Below are 20,733 nucleotides of genomic sequence, written 5' to 3'. Positions count from 1 at the left end.
GATACAATGTACTAGAACATCACTTTACATCGAGTAACTTTAATATCACGTAATGTCACATGACACAATCAGTCCCATGATACCTGTTGATATGTTTGGAAAGATAATAAAAAATGATGAGAGAGAAAGAAAAACTATACACAATATAGATGATATTGTCTAAGAAATGTAAAATGGGAATGATTCCCGGACCCTCGTCTGCAAAGCACGGAATCACCGCATGAGGGCAGCATTCCACAACAGAGCGTTAGAGTCAAAGAGCTTATGAGCAAGTTGTGGCGAGGAGAAAAATCACTTTGGTCAGAGTGTATCCAAGCAAATTCTTGTGAGTCGTCACCAAGCCTTTCATCAATGGTCGTTCGCTCTCTTTGCAGCGACGGTACTGTTCTGTTATTTGTCTCTTATTGTTCTGATTTTACACTTCCGGTTTACTCGTCTCTATGGTAGCCGCTGTGAATTTCATTTTGATGTAATCGGAGGTCTTAACGGGTGGGTACTTGTTGGAGCCATCAACGCACTCGGCAATGACACTTTCGTCGGGGATGCCGAAAAAGGCGATTGACTGCCGGTCGTGTCGACGTCGCTCCGGGTTGTCGGGAATCATCACCCTGTGTTTCTGGGGGAAAATGAAGAAATAAAGAGGATCTAAAACCTAATGACATACAATCTCTTATTTTTTTCTTTTCAAATCTTACAGAAAGTAGAGAGGCATTATTCTGTCAGAAGAGAAACCAAATGGTTGGCAAATACACGCGAGTCCACAAGGGTCTAATCTATATTAAAAAAAAACAAAAAAAAAAAAGGAAGAAAGAGACAAACGCATTGCTCTAAGTCAAAGAATAAAACGCCTACGGGTCATGTTTGATGTTCAACAGTTAACAGATGGTTGACGTCCAGATGATTTTTTTTTTTTTTTTGAAACTAAGAACACCTCTATTCGGGTATTCCAATATTTTTCTATGCGCCTTTGTGAATTCGTTGTGGAGAGGGACACAATTCAGAAGAAGGTGCTCTTTCTGTGATTGGCATCCTATTTACAGCAACTTTTATTGATAAAATTTGTTAGAAGACGGCAGATGTAGGTTTTTTATGGCATACATGCCAGGAGTACTTCAACCTACGCAGGCAATAAGTTTGTCCGATGTCCATCTTTGCATGAGATCTCCGATGTTGACGAGAACAGTGCCCTCTATCGGCGGCGCAGGAATCCAGCGGTCATGGCAATTTTTCACCTGCAACCAAAAAGCGGAGGCTATTTAATTCTGGTTAACGTTTTTGGCGAATTAACCCGTTCACTAAAAGGACGGTTTTCAGAAATGGCAGGTATCTGTCTGCACAGACAGATTGATATCAAACGAACACACGAAAAACGTGGCAGCCAGCATTGTCTCACTGACAAACAAGTTATCACCGCCACTGTACTTTCTTTGTTAAGGATCTGAAACGAGCAACTCCTAGTAGACTGTATAGGTACTGAGACGTACTTGATATAATAACGATTTTACAGGGTAAAATAATGGATTTGTGTATTAACTGCTGCATAAGCTGTTTTCTAAGATATTTTGGCGAATGAGGAGGTCAGATGCATTTTCGCGAAATGACACCGACGCTATGGTAAATGCACTATTCCCCTAGCTCATGGCGACATTTAAGTTGCGTGTTGTTAAATTTGCAATCCAACTGTGATTCGCGAAATTCACGAAAATTTGACCCTGGCGAAATAACAGCTTATACAGTAGTTAGCAGCTTCTGCATGAAAATTATGAACATGTGTGTCAAAGTGCGGCTTGACTGTTTGTGGTGGAAGTTATGAGATTATGTGCATATTATCAGGTTTATGTTTGTGTTTAGTTCCCAATGAATAACCCTTACCTCCAGTCCACCTTGATCGTCTTGAAACAATAGGGTGATGCCACCGTAGTCCGAGTGTTCCCCACACCGAACTTGGTCTCGTTTGACTTCAACCTTAGTCAGCGAAGGGTAGTAAAGAGCTCGCATGCACGACAGATTTTCCGGTGTGCCGATTGATGAATGCATGTTAACGAAAAACATTTGGTCCTACGTGAAAATGAAGGAAATTGATGAATAGATTATAAAGATGACCAAGTAAATGATCATACAAAACAGATACATGAATAGATAAATACAATGAATGAAGATATGAATTAGCAATTAGATAAACAAATCATTTAGAAAGGGTGTCATAGAGGAGCAGTTAGTTTAAGGCAGGGACATTAGATTAACCCCCAAGTGGACAATCACTGATTTATGACAGCTTATGCACACATGTATCATATAAAGCCATTTGTTGGACAACTTTAGAAAGGCAGATGTGGTTATGTCACCGTGTTGCAGATCGGAGTTACAGCTCTAGTCACTGTAACTTGTTGTCTGTATTTTTAATCAAGTACCAGGGTCAAGTGTAGTGTATTCATCATCTTCTCAGAGCACTGTCTCGTAATTGATGGAAATTTCCGTAAGAAACAAAAAAAAGTTTGCTCAACATCACTTGTTCACATCAACGATATGATTATGTCCCCTTTGATAATTCAATAAAATATGGATAATTATATGATTTAAGTAGAAAGTGAAGTGTGAAACGAATAATGATACAATATTCATGAATTCTCATTTCTTATTTTAGTACACATTATCTAAATCACATCTAATAATTCAAAATTCATCGTTGACGATATATATCTCGTTATTCTAGAAGAGAAGAAGTTTGATCATGTTATGACGCTAAACAGACTTCTACACTTCCCACTTCAGGTTCAAAGGAACGAGAACGAAGTAGCGTGACACAATATAACGGGAATATATTCCCCTTGAAGTTTTCCCTGACAATTACCCATGTATTGCGCCATAGTTTAAAAAAAAAAAAGTGGTTTCACATCGAATAAGAAAATCAACATCGAATGTCTTACCAAACAGCCCAGGAAGGGGGAAAAAAAAAAAAACCTGGATGAAAATGAGATCAGGACCTAACCCGAAACCTTCGGGTTGCTATAGACCGGCGCGCCGGTCTCAGTCGGTAAGAGCGCCGCGGCGCTCTTACCATGCTTACCGACTGAGGCCTAGTACGGTGTTGGAATCAGCATTTCTTTGCTCATGAATTTTCATCTACATTATTCATTTCTGCTCAGTTTTCTATTTATTTGAGTCTATTTACAAAAAAAAAAACACACAAAAACAAGCATGAATGAATAAACAAGTTAAAAATTTTGAGGTATGAAATAAAAAAAAGCACTGACCAGTCCAAGACCCATGGCGATGATCTCCAAGGCTCGATTGTGAAGGAGTTTTGAAGCATCAAACAGACTCAACATTGCCCCGCGGAACTCTGGCACTTCTTTGTCGGGAAATATCTATAACATTACCAAGAGAGGAAAATGGGAATGTGTTGTTAACACCTGGTTTCGAAGACGGAACATGAGTTGAGGGAAAGGAACAGCAGTACGTGGAACCGTCTTCATCGTCTTTTCAAAAAGTCTGAAACACTTTAAAGGCTGGAAAAATACTTGCTTTCTCATGTCGATGAAGTTGAATAAGAATATTAAGTAATGAGTTTTAAAAATCCATCTTACAGAAATGTAGAAATTCAGAAACAAAAATAAAAAGAAAGTCATCGCCAGTGCCATTACCTTTCAAGCTCGCGTACTGTATATCACCATGCATTATCTGAATATTAGCACCAACCTAAACATTATTATTATAGCCAATGATTAAAGTTTGATTGAAGTAATACAAAACATTATTATCAACACTTTATGAGTAAAAATACAAGTACATATTCCTCTGTGACTGCAATTACGTTGCAGTAATGGCAACAATTGTATATCAAAGGGGATCTTTAGCTCTGTTATGAATTTGAAGTCATAATAAGTATGGGTCTAAAATCCATCACCCGCATCATCTCCTAGTTCTACAAAACGCAAACGACGGTCACTGTGGCTTACATCACTGGAAGCTGAAGGGCAATAGTTGAACGTCTCTTTTAGGTCATTGAAAGGTCTGGCTGGATTAAGTCTGGTGCGAAGATGAAAGAAACACGTTAATAGATTGATATAAAATGTTGGATAAAAAGCAAATGAACATATAAACTTTACTTGCGTATTTCCAATAGGGCCTTTATCAGTTTATAGCCAATCTCAATCATTGCAGACAGTAACATACGAAATAGTCATCTCTTTTCCATACAGGAATTTCACATTTCAAGGTGCTCTTTGTTAAGAGTCTAAACGCAGACTCAATTCTGCAGACTTACATTATTTATCACACATACAAGTGTATAGCACTTATTTTCATACCAAAACTGGAGCAGTGCACCATTCTATGGTTAATGCTTGGACACATAGTGTGTCAGCTCAGCGTCCTCTGCGTTGCAGGAACGCGCTCGTCATTTAATTCGAGTCAGTTTGTCAAGTTTGTTGAAGCAATTCATGCAGTTGACATTTCAATCTTGTGACTAAAACGCTAATAGTTTGATGTATTTTTTCTGATATAAAGGAGGCTTCTATTTCAATTGCAAAAATATCACATTAGGCATACCAATAATTCCAACATGCAAGTGGTTTGACTTTTGAAACAACTTTAACGAAAGCGCCATCCCAACTATAGTCCCCGTTCATTTTATCAACATTAAATTTTTGTGTTTGTTTGTGGTTTGTCTGTACATAGGGCAGTGCCCTACAATAGCATAACATGCAGTTATAAAACAACAAGCTTATTATCAAAGCATCAGCAAAGTATATCATATACATCACTTCCAGAATTATTGGAATCAGTGCAGAAATTCGTGCCTTGATATTTGTTGTCTTATTTTTATCTATATTTCTCGTTTGTTTTGGTTCGTCGAAATACTGTGGAACAGACATCTTACCACAACACTAATGATCCAAAAATTGCACTCTTGACTGCAAAAACAGAAAAAAAGAAAACAACAACAACAATGTCACTGGTTTACGCCCACTCATTTTTCTTACACTATTTTTCTTCGACTTCTACTTCTTAGAATCAATATTAGGCCTACAGGTTATTTCTCAACCATAAAATCAATCAATCTAGACACACATAAATATTCCTGAAGAGTTTTCCCCTGAAAGTCGCAACAAACAAAGGGAAAAAAGAGAAAGACAGAGAGGAGAAAACGCTATGGTTGGTTGTTGTAAATTATCCAGGTATAGGCCTGGAAGCTGTGATCTGTTGTTGTTGTTGTTATTTTAAAGATCGAAAGAAGAGAGAGAGAGAGAGAAATGGGGCCCTATACAAATAATTTGCCCCAATTTGCTGTGATCTGCAACGTACCGTTCTCGCTCCATCTCGAAATAGCCATACTTGTCATCCGCTGGTCGCACGTACGCTTGCTTGGCCTCCGCCGAGAGTGACAGAAATTGTTTGGCAGTTTGGAAGACATCGTCTATCTGACGGATCAAAATTAATGCACAGTTGATTGAGATAACAGAGTCATAATAATGACAATGATAACAAAAATCTTAATACTACTACTATACTTACTACAACTAATAATGATGATGATGGTGATGATAATAATAATGATGATAATAATAATAATAATCATAATTGTAATTACAATAATGATAAAAAAGATAATAATGATAATAATTGTAATAATTATACAATGGAGAAGACGCAAATAAACCCTCCTCAGGAGGTTGACGAATACCATCATACTGCGCTCGCTGTAAATTTGCAAATTTATTGATCGAGATTTAAAGTAGAAGTAATCTCGGCGATTAATGACAAAGAGATGTTCACGTAAACAGCCGTCTCAATAGTGACAGTTGCATGAGGATGCCAAGTGGACGGTAAATCTCTGAGGTTTTGAGGTTTATAGGAATTGAAAGCATGTTGCACCCCAGTTACCGCCAAGATTCTATTATAGCGCTATGATTTGGTGCACTCGATATGATAGCCGAAAACATGCCCTCAACTTGACAAAATCTGAGTGTGATGAAAACGATCCCTGCAGCTGTTATTGCAGGTATCACGAGGACGAACATCATTTGCTTCTTGTCTCTGTATTTTGTTTTGTTTTGTTATGTTTTTCACAGATTCCATAAACCGATTAATACGTGTATCACGTGATGCTCTAGCAGGAGTGGTGGATTTGGCAGCGGAGGGCGTCATAAGTGACTTTACCATGACCTTTGCACATGAATTGAAAATCTACCCTCAAATTAGTTCCGAAGTCCACCAGTTGTTAAGAATGACTGCTTTACATCGTACTATGTGGCGGCAATAGCTGTGCATGTGCATGTCGTAAATCATGTAATGCTCAGCTAGTCTAGTCCTTTCTTATCACCGTTATTGCAAGCTGAATGTAATTGTTAATTTTCGGAGCCCTTTATACCTCAAATATACATTCGTCGTATCATGTCGCAGGGCACACTGCGTTCTGTCATTCCGTCTTTTTTCAATCCCCCTCTCTCTCTTTCTTTCTCTAAATTTCAAAATGTTGCCAACCTTTTTCTGCGGTATTCCATGATTTTTCAAATACATGAATCCAATGGTCGTCAGGGCTGAGTAGACATCGTCCACGAGTTGTTGGATCTGAGCTGGATCGGGAGATTCCCGGTCAATGCTGTATGCTGAAAAGTCGATCACTGGCACAGAATCCGCCATTTTGACACACTCACACGTGCGTGCTGATCAAGTTACCCCAAGTGCCCAATGTTATTATAAATAGAGAGAACAGCTGCTGCATGCAGTCGTGAAGTTTTGTTTACTAGGTCTTCAGCAGTGTCTGGAGGTGATGTCGATAAACTTGGTCTACGAGCCAGCTCATACCAGGGGTCAAGAACAACGTGATTAAAGGGGAAGGCTAGTAACTGATCAGTGGGAATCAGTGGAAATGCTGGGAGATGATTGTTCCAATACTTATGGGATTCATTCAAGAGTACATTATATATCTACTGTTGTGTGAAAACTATTTGATTCAGAATGGTCTCATATTCAAGTAATGTGCAGTTTAATGTTTCCAGGTAAGCGTCCCTGGTCAGTGACGGGGCATTAATCTGCACATTACTTGAATATGAGACCGTTCTGAAGCAAATGATTTTCACACAACAGTAGATATATAATGTACTCTTAAATGAATCCCAAAAGGATTGGAACAATCATCCCCCAGCATTCACACTGATTCCCACTGATCAGGTACTAGCCTTCCCCTTTAACTCAACTACGTGTTCAGACAGTACATAAAAACTTCGTGTGCTAAAACCTTGCACGTGATGTATCGCGTCACCAGGCATACGGTACAGGTGGAAGACTGCGAGTAGCGTAGGATCATGGAGCTACTTGGTAGCTCCATGGTAGGATAGAGAGGAGTTCGGTACTCGAGAATTATAGGTGCCTCGATCGTATAGTACCTCCGGGTATACCGGGGTAGAAGAAAACGGGTCTCCTTTCCACTATCTGGTGTTTATATATGCTTTGCTATGTTTTAATTTGGGTGAATGACTGCAAAACAAAAATCAAAGAACACCAAGCGAACATACAAAACGTGTACACTCGGTTCAATCAGGTTTATATAGGATGAATGATCGAAGGATCAGGGGTTGCCCTGCAAAGGACAACCGAAAGTTGATAACTGGAGCGTGAAATAAAGCACTCCGGTTTGATATAATATTATGATACTAATAGCTGGCACATGGAACGTGTGCTTGCCCTGTGTATCTAGTATTTAAGACACGCGGTTTGTTGGGAACAGTTTCATTCATTGTGTTTGGTTTGTAAGCACCATTGTTGGGTCCGCGATCAATATTATCAATAATCTTACGGATAGCCAAACAATCGAGGATTTTTTTCTTCTCTTCCTACTACTGTCTACTCTGGATTTTGTATACAAGCAAGCAAAAATAGAAAAGATCCATGCGATTTACAATAGTCGAGGAATTGTGCAAAAAAAAAAGTATAATCATATTCCTGCAAATTACAAGTACTAATATCAGACACATTAAAAATATATAATCATCAATGAATAGAATGTACCAATGACTCTGAAGTACATGTATGTCTTCTTTGTATCGAAAATTTTATAGGTTTATAGGGTCTCTTTTAAATCAGACACAGAGTACGACACTTTATGGAATACCAGAAATTAATGCGTTTTCAAAGAACATCGATATTCCTATGGTCACATCTTCACTAGTATCACGTGTCGTATATAATATAACGATTTTAATTCGTCATGACTCCCCTAGTCTGCGATATGCCTGACGGTATCACGACGTTTGCTTCTGCGATAATTGTTCCGGTCTTACTTTCTAACTTACGGTTAGGGCTAGGTATAGGGTTTGTGATAGGGTTGTATATCGATAGGTTTGGTTTGATGAGCGGATTACAATTAGGGTTAGGGTAATAATTGTGCTTGTGGGTAAAAATTGTGTTTGGCTTAGCGTAAAGATAATGGAAGCAATGGTCGCAGGAGCACATGTCATACAATCACGCTATTCACGCCTAACATATTTCGTATCTACACCAATATCCTTGTCTGTTGTGAATTCATGAAGAAGAAAGCAATCCTTTACATCAGTTGTTCTACAGCTGCAATGATATAACACGAATGGCGCCTATTTGAAAGATATCAAGGCAGTATTGCTGAATTATTATCTGAAATGATTTGACACGTCAATTTGACAATGTATTATACAAACCAATGATGAGAGTGGTGAGGAGATAGCATCATTATCTTAATCGACTGTTGACTTGATTGAGGCCAATTTAGACCATTTATTCGGCAAAATAAAACACAGAAGCACAATATCATAGTAGCTTTTTTAATACAATATTGAGAGCCAGGCAGGCTGGAAAGCATCTTGTGCTTGTACTGCGATGCCTCTACATGAAAATACTATATTCTACAATTGCAACATAATTACATTACAAATAACTCTGTGTGAAGTCAAGTAGACAAAGTAGACACCATCACATTAATACATGTATACATTACATATTGCATACATACACACACACACACACACACACACGTGCAGTATACATACGGATAGAAGACAGGATACATAAAAAGAACATTGTCTACTCAGTCATAGCTAACTTTTCAACAACAACAAAAAAGAGCCTTGCAATAATGATTTGAATATATAGAAAGAGTTGTGATGCATTTCAAAGTAATATACTTACTGAATTCCGTTCATTTAGCCCGTGAATTCTTGTGCAATTTTGTCGTTGTTTCTGTTGTTGTGTCTTTGAAGACACAATAAACCAGAATCAGACGTCAGACTCTTGAAACAATTTTTTATTTGAACTACAAAATATAATGTGCTTCCAGTTCAATCGAATTGTACATTCTGTGCGGGGCGTCATTATGTTTAAGCTTCTCGTAGGGCCAATACTTGAGTAGTCTGCAGGCCGCACAAAATAGACTCTTGTAAAGGAGACAGCGAGTTCGCATCCTGACAGAATGATGAGTACATCCGTAGACGGGATGTTTAACAAAAACATAATACACGTATAATGTCTGTCTTTGCCGAAGTTTGCACATAACGGGTGCCTAGAAATGCTAGGATAATGTCACAGAATAGAATTTCGTCACTAACATCATATATGGTAGTCTTCGGAAGGGAGAATCATGTTATATTCGTTTCATATCATCCTATACGCATAAGCTATCACAATCACATAATTACAAAATCTACAATAATATTGGCACGACTGTAACTTTTCCTAAAAATTTACATTAACCCACTGAAGACTAGTCTCGAGTATACTCTGGCAGGTGTTTATGGGGAATGCGTGTTGTAGCAACAATCAGCTTGTCCTCAACCAACGAGTTTAGTTAATGCACCCGTTATTTATTCATGGATTCCTGGATTCCTTAATCCTGGGATATTTTTACAGTTAGCGAGTTAGGGACCATACAAGTCATCAAAGAGGAATTCCAGTCCAGCTTTGATATAAAGAGTACAAACTTACGAGTACAACAGTGAAGTTTTGATCAAAATCGAAGGAAAACATTAATAAGGAAGTTATAAAATTGCAAAATTTGGGTAATTTCAGCAGAACGGTATTTGTACACTTGATATGAATATGTAAATGAGTGAGCTGATGATGTCATCACTCTACAATTTTCCATTGATCGTGTGAAAAAAAATGTGACAAAATTGTAAAACACGATGTTATTCTTGCTTGAACTAATTCAAAATAAAGATCAGTTTGAAGTATAAGGATTTGAGACTTAGCGTATTCGAATGAAAAATTAGAAATTTCAAAATTTCATGTACAAACTATATGGAAAGTTGAGATAGGGATGACGTCATTGAATATTTATATCAACTGTTCACGAAGTGTTTCGTGAAAAATTAATAAAATTTTACAGTTTCGTAACTTCCTCATTTTTCATCCGAATTTGATCAAATTTTAATTGTTGTGATAAAAAAAATACTCTTTCTTTAAACACTAACTTTCAACTGCATTGGAATTCCCCTTTAACCTCTAATAGGTAGCGCTCTAGGCACAAGTCCTTCTAGTCCTTCTATGCACGAGCATCACTTATTACCTTCCCCTCACGTAGTTTCATATTCAGGTAGTCAATCGCTCTGACCGCCGGATATTTGTTGGACTTGTCCACGCACTCGACGATGGCATCGCTGTCGGGATTTCCGAAAAATGCAATCGACTTCCGCTCCTGATGTCGTTTGATTGGATCATCCGGGGCCTTGACCCTGTGTTTCTGAGTGGGAACAACGACACGAAAACCAACAAATGACGCTGAAAATGAATATATTTGAAAAGCATCTATAGCAATTAGCTACAGTCACATGAATGCCCAATAACATGCATGTCGGGCGTACGTAACCATAGTAACAGTTGCATAAACCATGACCGCAAGGCTTGTTTCGGTCATCATAATATTCTTATATAAGAGTGTTCATGTTTTGCTGATAACTGTTCGCTGAGATCAAAACGTCGGTAACTTACACAGGCAATGAACCTATCCGACGTCCATCTTTGCATTAGATCACCAATGTTGACCAGTACAGTGCCCTCTATAGGTGGAGCCTGGATCCACTCATCTCGACGATTCTTCACCTGGCCGATTAGAGATAAGAGGGGAATCAATATTTTTTTGAGTGGGTATTTACTGCAAAATACTTATACTTTTCTCTCTTTTTTTGGCATGGCAATAACTATTCTGTATATCGAAAACGGTGTGAAGAATCAATTCACTGCAAACTCTTGACGTTTTTCTTCATTTACAAACACAAACATATTACATACCCATACACGCACACAAAATAATGTCCTTTCACAAAGTTTCAGACATTGTATGTTCCGTTAGTGATGCCTGTATGCATACGCTACACTATGCCAATGAACTGAAAATCCATAGAAAGGCGCTTCGTTGCCACTATCCCCTCTTTACAAAGCATACAATTCACACACAATAAACTTAATTTACATTATGATTTATGTTTCTGTGGCCTGATTTTTCCAGGGTAGTCCTCGACTTCGTAATCATGAACTCGTATCTTGTCGAAAATTCACATCCTTTACCGCTACTCTTTAGTGTTCCCATCGTTACTGACTTCCATTCTGATATGATAACTTTTATTGTTACCGTTATACCCCACCCATAACCACCAGTATTTTATCCCCGAACTCTGATCACCCCTGTGAACACCACCATTACCCCCTTCTAACTCCTCCTTTACCTCCAGTCCCCCTCGGTCGTCTTGGTATAAGAGGGTGATGCCACCGTAGTCCGAGTGCTCTCCACATCGCATTTGGCCTTCTTTGACTGCGATGTTGGTTAGTGGTGGGTAGCTCAGGGAGCAAAGAGAGGTTACATTTCCTTCTTTGCCCGCCAAGGTATACATCTCACTGAAGAACTGGGGGTCCTGTCATAGAACATGGTTGCGAAAAGACATGACAGAACTTCAGCTGGATTAGAAAACAAAACGATTGTCTTGCTGCATAGTCAGCAAACGGTGTAAACCAGGGCCCCGTCTTATAAAGACTTGTGATTGATTCAAATCAATTGCAACTTTACGATTGAATGCAAATCCATCTAATAAAAAAGTTATGATTGAAATTAAGACGGAGAACTGCAATCAATCAATCACAGGTTGCGATTGATTGCAGTTTCAAGAGATTTGTGATTGATTTCTATCACAAGTTTTATAAGACAGGGCCCAGACAAGTTGTGCCGCACGGCATCCCCCCCCCCCCCACACACACACACAATTATACGCCAAACAAACAGGTGAGATAATGAAAAACCTCCTATGAAATATGACAGAGAATGTAATTTCAAGAAGGATTCAACGTTTTTTGTTTTTGTTTTTTTGGGTTTTTTGATGAAAATTGGCCTTGATATGGCTGAGATATCAAAAAAAAAAAAAAAAAAAAAAAAAAAAAGAGCGATCCTAATAAAGTTGACAGGCCACGCCTTTGATTGGGATCTCTTTGTTTTACCTTGTTTTTCTAAATGTCACACAAAACATTACAAGCCGAATCCTCACTTACTTCCGGTACAAACGCATGCATACTAACAAGATATTCAAACCAAGCGCGAAAAAAAGTACTCAGATGATGAAGCACAACTGGAAACACTGAAACCATCTACATAATCGTCAGTCATTTAGCGCTGTAAATACGCCGTTAGTGTCGCGACAGCAGTTTCACTTAACATTAGATATACTTGTAAGTATCCTTGCCAAACAAAGCGTGTTTTTTTTTTTTGTTGTTGTTATGTTAGGTTTTGTTTTGTCTTTTTTTTTTGTGCTATAAATGGCGAGACAACAAATCTAAAGCAGGCAAAACTGACCAGTCTTAGTGCCATGGCCATAACTTGCAAGACTCTGTTGTGAAGACAGATCGAAGCCTCAAAGAGACCGGAGAGTGCCCCTCCGAGCTCGGGTACCTCTTGCTCCGGCAACACCTGGTATAGAGAAAAAGTGGTTTCATGGGAAATAACATGTTCAGGGTATAAGGCTATGTTTTATTTGACAATTCTTGCAAAAAAAAACAAACTGCGTCAACGTTGCCAATTGGACTGTTATGAAAAATGTTCAATACTTTGGTAACTTTTCATTCGCTGAAGTAATAATGAAGATGATCATTCACCATAATGTCTTGAATAAACAGAATTGCTACGTTATAAGAAACATACCATCAATCATTTTGATTAATTGCAAAATATGTCTGCGAGTTTGGATGACAAAAATTCCATGATAATAATAGTAACTATAGTATTGGCGCCACACATACACACACACGCAAAAAATGATAATAGATATAAATGAATAAAACTCTTAGATTAGATATACATAGGATTTCCAAGCTGCAAATTTATTTATTTGAAATCATTCCTTTGATCCAAGGCTGATCCTTGTTGACAGACCCTATTCTGATGACACAAGGTTAAACGTTTACTGAAGTTTATTTCGTCTGCTATCGATAAAATCATACTGTATCATAATTCACTTGTATTTCTAATATTCAACATCCATTATAATCTAGATGTAAATATGCGCTTCAGCGTTAATGCCATGATCGTGATCTTTTCACTGACAAACATGGACACGATATTGGCTCCAAAGGGCACTAAGTTACTGTGGGAATCGTAAATATATAGGTACTGTATAATTATGATCGTGGCAAAATAAGTTACACGGTACTGGATTTAACGCGTCTCCAGCGTTAAGAAAGCACGTCATAAATTATGTTGTTATTTTGTTTGTTTGTTTGTTTGTTTTTTTAATGTATGAGGCAAGTGGAATTTCGTTCAAAGGCTTACCACATCGCCAGCCGCAGGGCGAAAGACAAATGACTCCTTTATGTCGAAGAATTCACAGTTTGGGTCTAATCTGAGTGGTGAAAATGGAGTTACAGAAGTTATTTGTAATAATATAACCATACATGCAATTAATCCTCACTCTAAATGTCAATAATACTCCCAACATCTAGCACGAGGCAAGTTAAGAGAAGACATGAAAATTTTGTATACCACCAATGCATTTTGCTGTTGTCATGGTTGTTCCAAAAGAAATTCGGTCCGAAGGGTTAACCTCGTAAGCTAAATAGCGGCGCTCTCAAAGAAATTTATTACAGCTTGAATCAACAACAAGAGCAACAACACATATTTCATGTTACGAAGAAATTTAAAAAAAAAACTTTAGCGAGTACATTCACATCTCATTACTCTGCTTGTCAATAAACTGTGGCTAAAATATATAAAGATGAGTATAAAATGGCTATAAAGGTTGTTAGAATGAATTCAATCGACTATATAGGCCTAATGCAATCGTTTAAAGGGATGGTATAGTTTTGGTTGAGATTTGGCTTCCGGTTTCCAGAAACAAAGTAAAACAAAGTGGTCCTAATGAAAAAGGTGGGTCCCACTTTTTAGTAGGATCTCTGTGATTCTTAATATCTCATGCCATTTCAAAAACAATTTTCATCAAATAAACTTTGAATTCATCATGAAATTGTATGCTCTTTCATATTTCACAAGAAGTTTTTCATTATCTCACAAACATCATTGTATGCTCTACAACATTAATATTCATCAGTGGTATCTCACTATCTCGCAGAAGTTAGAATCTGAATCCCCAATGTCCTACGTTCACTTCAATCATGTCAATAGTTATTGTGATTATCTTACAGACTTGTAGAGCTTGCACAAAATGGGACATTTCAATCATTGCAACAAAATGGAGGAAAGCAAATAACTCACTTATGGTGCTCGATGGGCAGGTATCCAAAATATCCCTCCTTAGACTTGACACATTTTAGCTTTACATCATTCGGCAGAGAAAATAACTGCCCGGAATACTTAAAGACATCGTTGACCTGGTCAAAAGCAATATGTTACGGGATAAATAGAAAGTGCAGTGCGTCACTGAAATGCTCAGTACACCCAAGAACTGGCACAATAAATAGTGACTTTGGTGACTGGACAATATTCCTAGTTCAGTACTTTTGAAAAAAAAAAAAAAGGTGATTATCATTTCAGTGATAATTGATTCTTCAGACCGCTTCTTCACAGATAAATTCGACGACTGACCTCTTATTGCATTAATATGTCAACAAAGTTTTGCACGGAAACAAAGCAATTCAAATAAGCAAGCATATATATATATATATATATATATATATATATATATATATATTCATATTCCGGCAGGGAGTAAGCAATGCTTCCTTGAGGGAATAATTTCAAGGGGTCAAGATATCACTTTTAATAACCCAACACTTCCTGCAGTCATAAAATAATCATTTCACAAATTCAACCCTGCTGAAAAGAACCCAGTGTCCCACAATGTGTTCACACTGCGTTCACAAAACGCTCAAATTTAACAGTGTGAAGATTATTTTACACTGTGGTGTGGTTTTTCATAAGGTATTCACATATTAATGTTCTGCTTCACATTGTGAATTAATGATTAACTCTGTGATTTGATGATTAACAACGTGTTCACGCTGTTAAAATGCTCGAATTTAGCAGTGTGAAGAGATTTCACACAGAGTTTCACCTCACATTGTGTTTCACATTGTGGGACACTGTGTTCTATCCAGCAGGGAACTATCAATATGTCAAGATCAACAACAGCAAACCTGCAACTGTACAAAATCATCAAGCACCGAGTATCATATAATTCTTATTGAACAACCAAATGCCTGTCACTGAGTAAACAAGATAGAGCTTATATTTCTTCTACATAGAATTAAAGCTGTCTCGCACCTTTTCCTGCGATATCCCATGATTTTTCAAATACATGAATCCAATCGTGGTCAGGGCAGTGAAGACATCGTCCACTAGGTGATGGATGCATTCTGGGTCTGGAGAATCCCTATCAAGGCTGTAGGCTGAAAAATCGACCACCGGCACCGATTCCTCCATTGTCACTATGCGACAACACAATTTCTCACTGTCTGCACGTCTAACAATGCATCTGTTCGATCAACTCAATTCAAGAGGGGAATTCGACTACATACGTAAATGCAAAAACACAGCGGCACGGTATGACTTCAACCTCCGACAAACTTGTGATTGTTGACACGGTATATATCTCAAGAACGCCGACTCACGGAAATACTTGACATCTATAAATACAAGTCAGGGTTCACCGAACTGCACTGGTGTCCTGAAACTTCGAATGAACTGACTCTCTGATGTATGCGTCAAAATGCGTAAAATTAAATCACATGTTCCATGTAACCTCTGGCCACGACATGGAAAAATCAGCACATGCTCTGCACTTGTCCCACTTGGAAATGATTCACTCACATTTGACATTTTGTGAGAGGACAATCATTTTGATATTCATACTGTATAACAATTATGGGAAATATGTGTTGTACACAGTTCCTAATTGTTTGGATCGCTCCTTTGATCCATCTATATGGCAATAAATATTGCCCCTCTTATACATTTCATTCATTCATTCATTCATTCATTCATTACCTCCGCCAAGGGAGGAGGTTATGTTTTCGTTACCGTCGGTTTGTTACCTCCGCCAAGGGGGGAGGTTATGTTTTCGTTGCCGTTGTTTTGTTTGTTAGTTCGTTCGTTCGTTTGTCCGTGTGCAAAATAACTCAAAAAGTAGTTAACGGATTGGGATGAAACTTGCAGGAAAGGTTGAGAATGACACAAGTAACAAACGATTAACTTTTGGTAGTGATCCGAGAATTTTGGGGGAAATTTTTGATATTTTTGCAGGTAGGGTCAATGAACTTGGGAGTTCAGGCTGCGCGTATTTGAGGTTTGCATGCGCGCACTAAAGTGCGTGTTCTAGTTTCTGCTAGGGCGAGGCGCGCCGTGCAGCTGAGGGTTTATGACGTAACAAAGGCTTCTATATTGGGAAATTGGGCAATTTTTCAGCAGGTATGGAAATCACTAGGTCACAGAGCTTTTCCCCAGTGGTGGAGAGGAGAAAATCTCTTTGGGCAGACATCGGTGGAAATTAGCTGCTTGGCGGAGGTCTGCGCTCTCGTAGTGCTTTTCTAGTTCGTTAGTTTGTTTGTTAGTTAGTTTGTTTGTCCGTGTGCAAAATAACTCAAAAAGTTGTTAACGGATTTGGATGAAACTTGCAGGAAAGGTTGGAAATGACACAAGGAACAGATGATTAAATTTTGGTAGTGATCCGGTAATTTTTATGGGTTTTATGAAGGATTTTCGATATTTTGTAACGTAGGGTCAATGAACTTCGGAGTTCAAGCTGCGCATTTTTGAAGTTTTCATGCGCGCACTATAAAGTGCGTGCCAAAGGTGCGTGCTCTAGTTTCTGCTGGGGCGAGGCGCGCCGCGCATCTGAGGGTTTATGACGTAACAAAGGCTTCTGTATTGGGAAATTGGGCAATTTTTCAGTGGGTGGAAATCAAAGATAGTAGAGATAATCATTGATCTCTATGGAAGAGCAAGATCATCGGTGGAAAGTAACTACTTGGCGGAGGTCTGCGCTCTCGGAGTGCTTTTCTAGTTCATTCATTTTTCCATCTCCAACAGAACTTGTAAATAAATTTTTTCTTTTTCACATAAAACACAAGTACATGTATGTACTTATGTTTTATGTGGAGCATTTGAGTATGCAGACAAAAGCGATATAAACTGACAAGAGACGCACTTCATGTACTTCGGACTATGTGTGTATGCAATATTACAACATGTATATATTTCAAAGTTTATTTTAAGCCTTTTTTGAAAACGTAACACATTTCATGTCGTCTATCATTCAAACGGTCATCACGAACACTACTGTAACATGATGTAATCTACAGCGTATTTATCATACACACACACATACACACACACACACACACACACACACACACCCACACACATATATATATATATATATATATATATATATATATACATATATATAATGTATATGTTAAACAATTATAACAATAGCACGACCAGGAGAACATAGATAGAACTTACTCTCGAAAAGTGTTCATTTTTTTAATGAAAAAAAAAAGAAGTTTATTCTGGAATCACAAATTTCCGGGCACCTTGCCCTTTTGGCATTGTTTTAAAGGTACATAATATAACAGAGCATACATATGCATACATATACATATACATATAAACAATGAGAAAAAAAAAAAGATGGAGCGTCAGAAAACGCAATTCCTTTATGTAAGTCCCTGCTTATAACAATGAATATGAATAGGAGTAACATTAAATAATCATGGTTCTGTGGGTTGTGGTGAACTTAAAATTAAGTCAATTTCAGTTAGGATAATTTTAGACAAAAACACAGTATTTGCGTATTGTACAATAATGAAGTACATGTGTACACAAAATGTCCTACAGGAACTGTCAATAGTACCAAGATATCAGTCTGTAATAACAATGTTCTGCACTACTCAACACTGAATTGCAGGTGACAACAGTTTCTTTAGAGATGATTTGGACCCACTACCTTGAAAGCATGGAGTACCGTGAACGCTTCAATAGAAGGTAGGCAAGTCGAAGCACAGTGGAGTAACAACTGGTAGGGAGACTATCCCTCTCTATCCTTTGTCACTTCCCCCCTCTCTCTCTCCTCTAAAAGGGATGCCCTCTGCTTCATTCCTATCAAACTAGCACCAAATGGGAATAGAAAGACATTTCCTCGGAAAATGAAGGGAAACTTTACTACTGTTCTTAGATAAACATTATGGGCATCGTGATTATCTCCATTTTTCGTTTCAAACTCTCATCATCTTCAACAGGTACTTGGTGTTATTAGATTGCTTGAACAACAAATACTATGCTAATATGCTGTCCTTCAGAAACATGTGTGTACATAGGACAGAGCAGCTGACCAAGCTATAGACGAGATACAGTTGTTGGCATCAACGCAGCACTCCATAGACAATTGAGGATGTGGTGATGACTCTCTGTACAGTGGCTTGTGTGTGTGCATTGAAGTGTGTGTGTGTGTTTATGAAGTGACTTTGCACACAAATCAAAGAAGTACAATGCACGACTTTTCTGATCTATGATTGCATGTAATTACATGTAAATTTGCTGTATACTAGTATCACGAGCACTTGCAAGATCGAGCAATCAAACCCAGCTTTTCTCATTGTGTATATGTTGAAGTGCATACAAAGTACAATATGCAAGCAACTCCAGTTATAGCAAAGTCCTTCGGACTGGCAGTTTTCTTTCATTATAAAGAAATTTTGTTATGGTCAAATAACAAAGTACACATGTATATAAACAAATAAGTCGACAATAATTTTGGGACCTGACTTTCTATTTGACAACAGTTTCGTTACATCTGTGTTCATTATAATGGGAGTATATTGAGCAAGCAGCTAGCCTCTTGTAAATGATGTAGGAACTGAAGGTTTTGTTTTGTTTTGTTTTTTATGAGAAACTATAGCAGTAGTCACTACTGTATGGACAAGCAATATGATATTCAAACCGAAAGTATTCAAACATATATACTGTACTTGTAAATATTTGGTTACGATTAATTGCCATTTCAGTTCAGCAAATGCTTATAATACAATGATTTCTAATGATTTCTTTTTTACGTAAGAAAACTTCATAACAATAACAAGATACACACTTTCACTAGAGTAAAACTGATGACAGATAAAGATTGAGCTATGATTACAGACAATTCATGATTGGCAAGAAATTTATAAGAGGCACATACCTCACATAAAGGTAAAATGATATGAATAAAATAACACGTACACGACACTTGACACAACAATCTTTGGAACTTAATATGCCTGATACCCCAACTAGCACATTGTCTTATTATCATTATTTGAAGAGGGAATCAAACTGTTTCAAAGCCTACTTCAAAACACTGAAGTCCCCAAGAAAATATGAGAACACTGACCAACCTATCTATAAAAGTCTGCACACAGACCTTATTTGAGAATCTTTGTGGTGGCTCAGTGGGTCCAAATCCCAGACTCAGTGTCAAGAGGTTATCAGTTCAAGTCTCCTGGCAGTGGTAGTAGCATCCCTAAACAAGACATTTAATAATTTTCTTTGCCTTGTCCTTCAATGAGAACTTTGAGCTGTTGCTTGCTTGTTAAAACCACTACCTAAATATACAACTATTCATACTGCAAAACTTAACCAAACATCATCCCTCCATTTTTCTTTCATGATCACATTGTCAAATGTCAAAGTGATCAAATTGTATTACAATAATTGTGGATGATTGTATCATGACGTCATCCGTGTTCAAGTTATACTTACAAGGCCAAAAAAGTTTTGAAAGAAGAAACTTTTATCTGTTTTTGTTTAAAACACATATACCAGTAAGATATCTCAAGTGTGGCTGTCATTTCTGTGAAGATTTTTTTTTTTTTTTTTGGTAAATAGTTCATACATTTATGGACTTCACTGGGTATGAACTTCATGTGCATCTGTTTGTGCATCTTAATAATATAAAAATTATGTGGCTTCAATAATCATTGTTTTTTTAAATTGTCAGGTCCACTGCATCAATCATAGTAGAGCATTGACCACATGCATACATGTACAGTAGGTATAGACTAGCTATTTCATCACGCATGCCGGCACGGTGGTTACAACAGGATGCATGCACTGGCCAATGACATATTGCTCAAAAGTTTTATCACTTGCATTTGATGTATCATTACAGGATACAGCAAAAGACTGCACAAATGCTGTCCTTTTGTGCAATCAGTAGGAATTTATGAGATGCAAATACCGGGACTTGAGATACATGCTTATGAATGGCGCATCTGCAATAAAACACA

General features: G+C 37.7%; 2 protein-coding genes across 2 annotated transcripts; both read right to left on the bottom strand.

Annotated features, from left to right (window-relative positions):
- Positions 1–415: 415 nt before the first annotated feature.
- LOC140228769 (uncharacterized) lies at positions 416–6,645 on the bottom strand. Its single transcript, XM_072309045.1, has 7 exons — positions 6,487–6,645; positions 5,308–5,423; positions 3,960–4,029; positions 3,255–3,368; positions 1,873–2,058; positions 1,122–1,232; positions 416–616 (listed from the first exon to the last, which is right to left on the bottom strand). The coding sequence occupies exons 1-7, from the start codon at positions 6,643–6,645 to the stop codon at positions 416–418; spliced, it is 957 nt and encodes a 318-aa protein (XP_072165146.1).
- Positions 6,646–10,516: 3,871 nt separating this feature from the next.
- Positions 10,517–15,889, bottom strand: LOC140228768 (uncharacterized). The gene is made up of 8 exons (XM_072309044.1): positions 15,731–15,889; positions 14,723–14,838; positions 13,840–13,853; positions 12,812–12,978; positions 12,265–12,267; positions 11,697–11,882; positions 10,963–11,073; positions 10,517–10,714 (listed from the first exon to the last, which is right to left on the bottom strand). Exons 1-8 carry the CDS (start codon positions 15,887–15,889, stop codon positions 10,517–10,519), a joined length of 954 nt encoding a protein of 317 aa, XP_072165145.1.
- Positions 15,890–20,733: the final 4,844 nt, after the last annotated feature.

This window comes from Diadema setosum, chromosome 5 (genome assembly GCF_964275005.1).
Source record: "Diadema setosum chromosome 5, eeDiaSeto1, whole genome shotgun sequence".
NCBI lineage: Eukaryota > Metazoa > Echinodermata > Echinoidea > Diadematoida > Diadematidae > Diadema > Diadema setosum.
Note: the sequence above shows the minus strand (reverse complement) of the source record. Positions and strands in the feature narration are given on the sequence as shown.

Bases quoted from the DNA above. Each gene is read 5' to 3' on its own strand.
- LOC140228769 (XM_072309045.1), bottom strand. From the start codon at position 6,645: ATGGCGGATTCTGTGCCAGTGATCGACTTTTCAGCATACAGCATTGAC. The intron at 4,030-5,307 runs GTACGTTGCAGA...TCTTCGCACCAG, and splicing joins TTCGAGATGGAGCGAGAACG to ACTTAATCCAGCCAGACCTT. The intron at 617-1,121 runs GTAGGTTGAAGT...ATTTTCCCCCAG, and splicing joins CGGACAAACTTATTGCCTGC to AAACACAGGGTGATGATTCC.
- LOC140228768 (XM_072309044.1), bottom strand. From the start codon at position 15,889: ATGGAGGAATCGGTGCCGGTGGTCGATTTTTCAGCCTACAGCCTTGAT. The intron at 14,839-15,730 runs GTGCGAGACAGC...GCTTTTGACCAG, and splicing joins ATGGGATATCGCAGGAAAAG to GTCAACGATGTCTTTAAGTA. The intron at 10,715-10,962 runs GTAAGTTACCGA...GTTCCCACTCAG, and splicing joins CGGATAGGTTCATTGCCTGT to AAACACAGGGTCAAGGCCCC.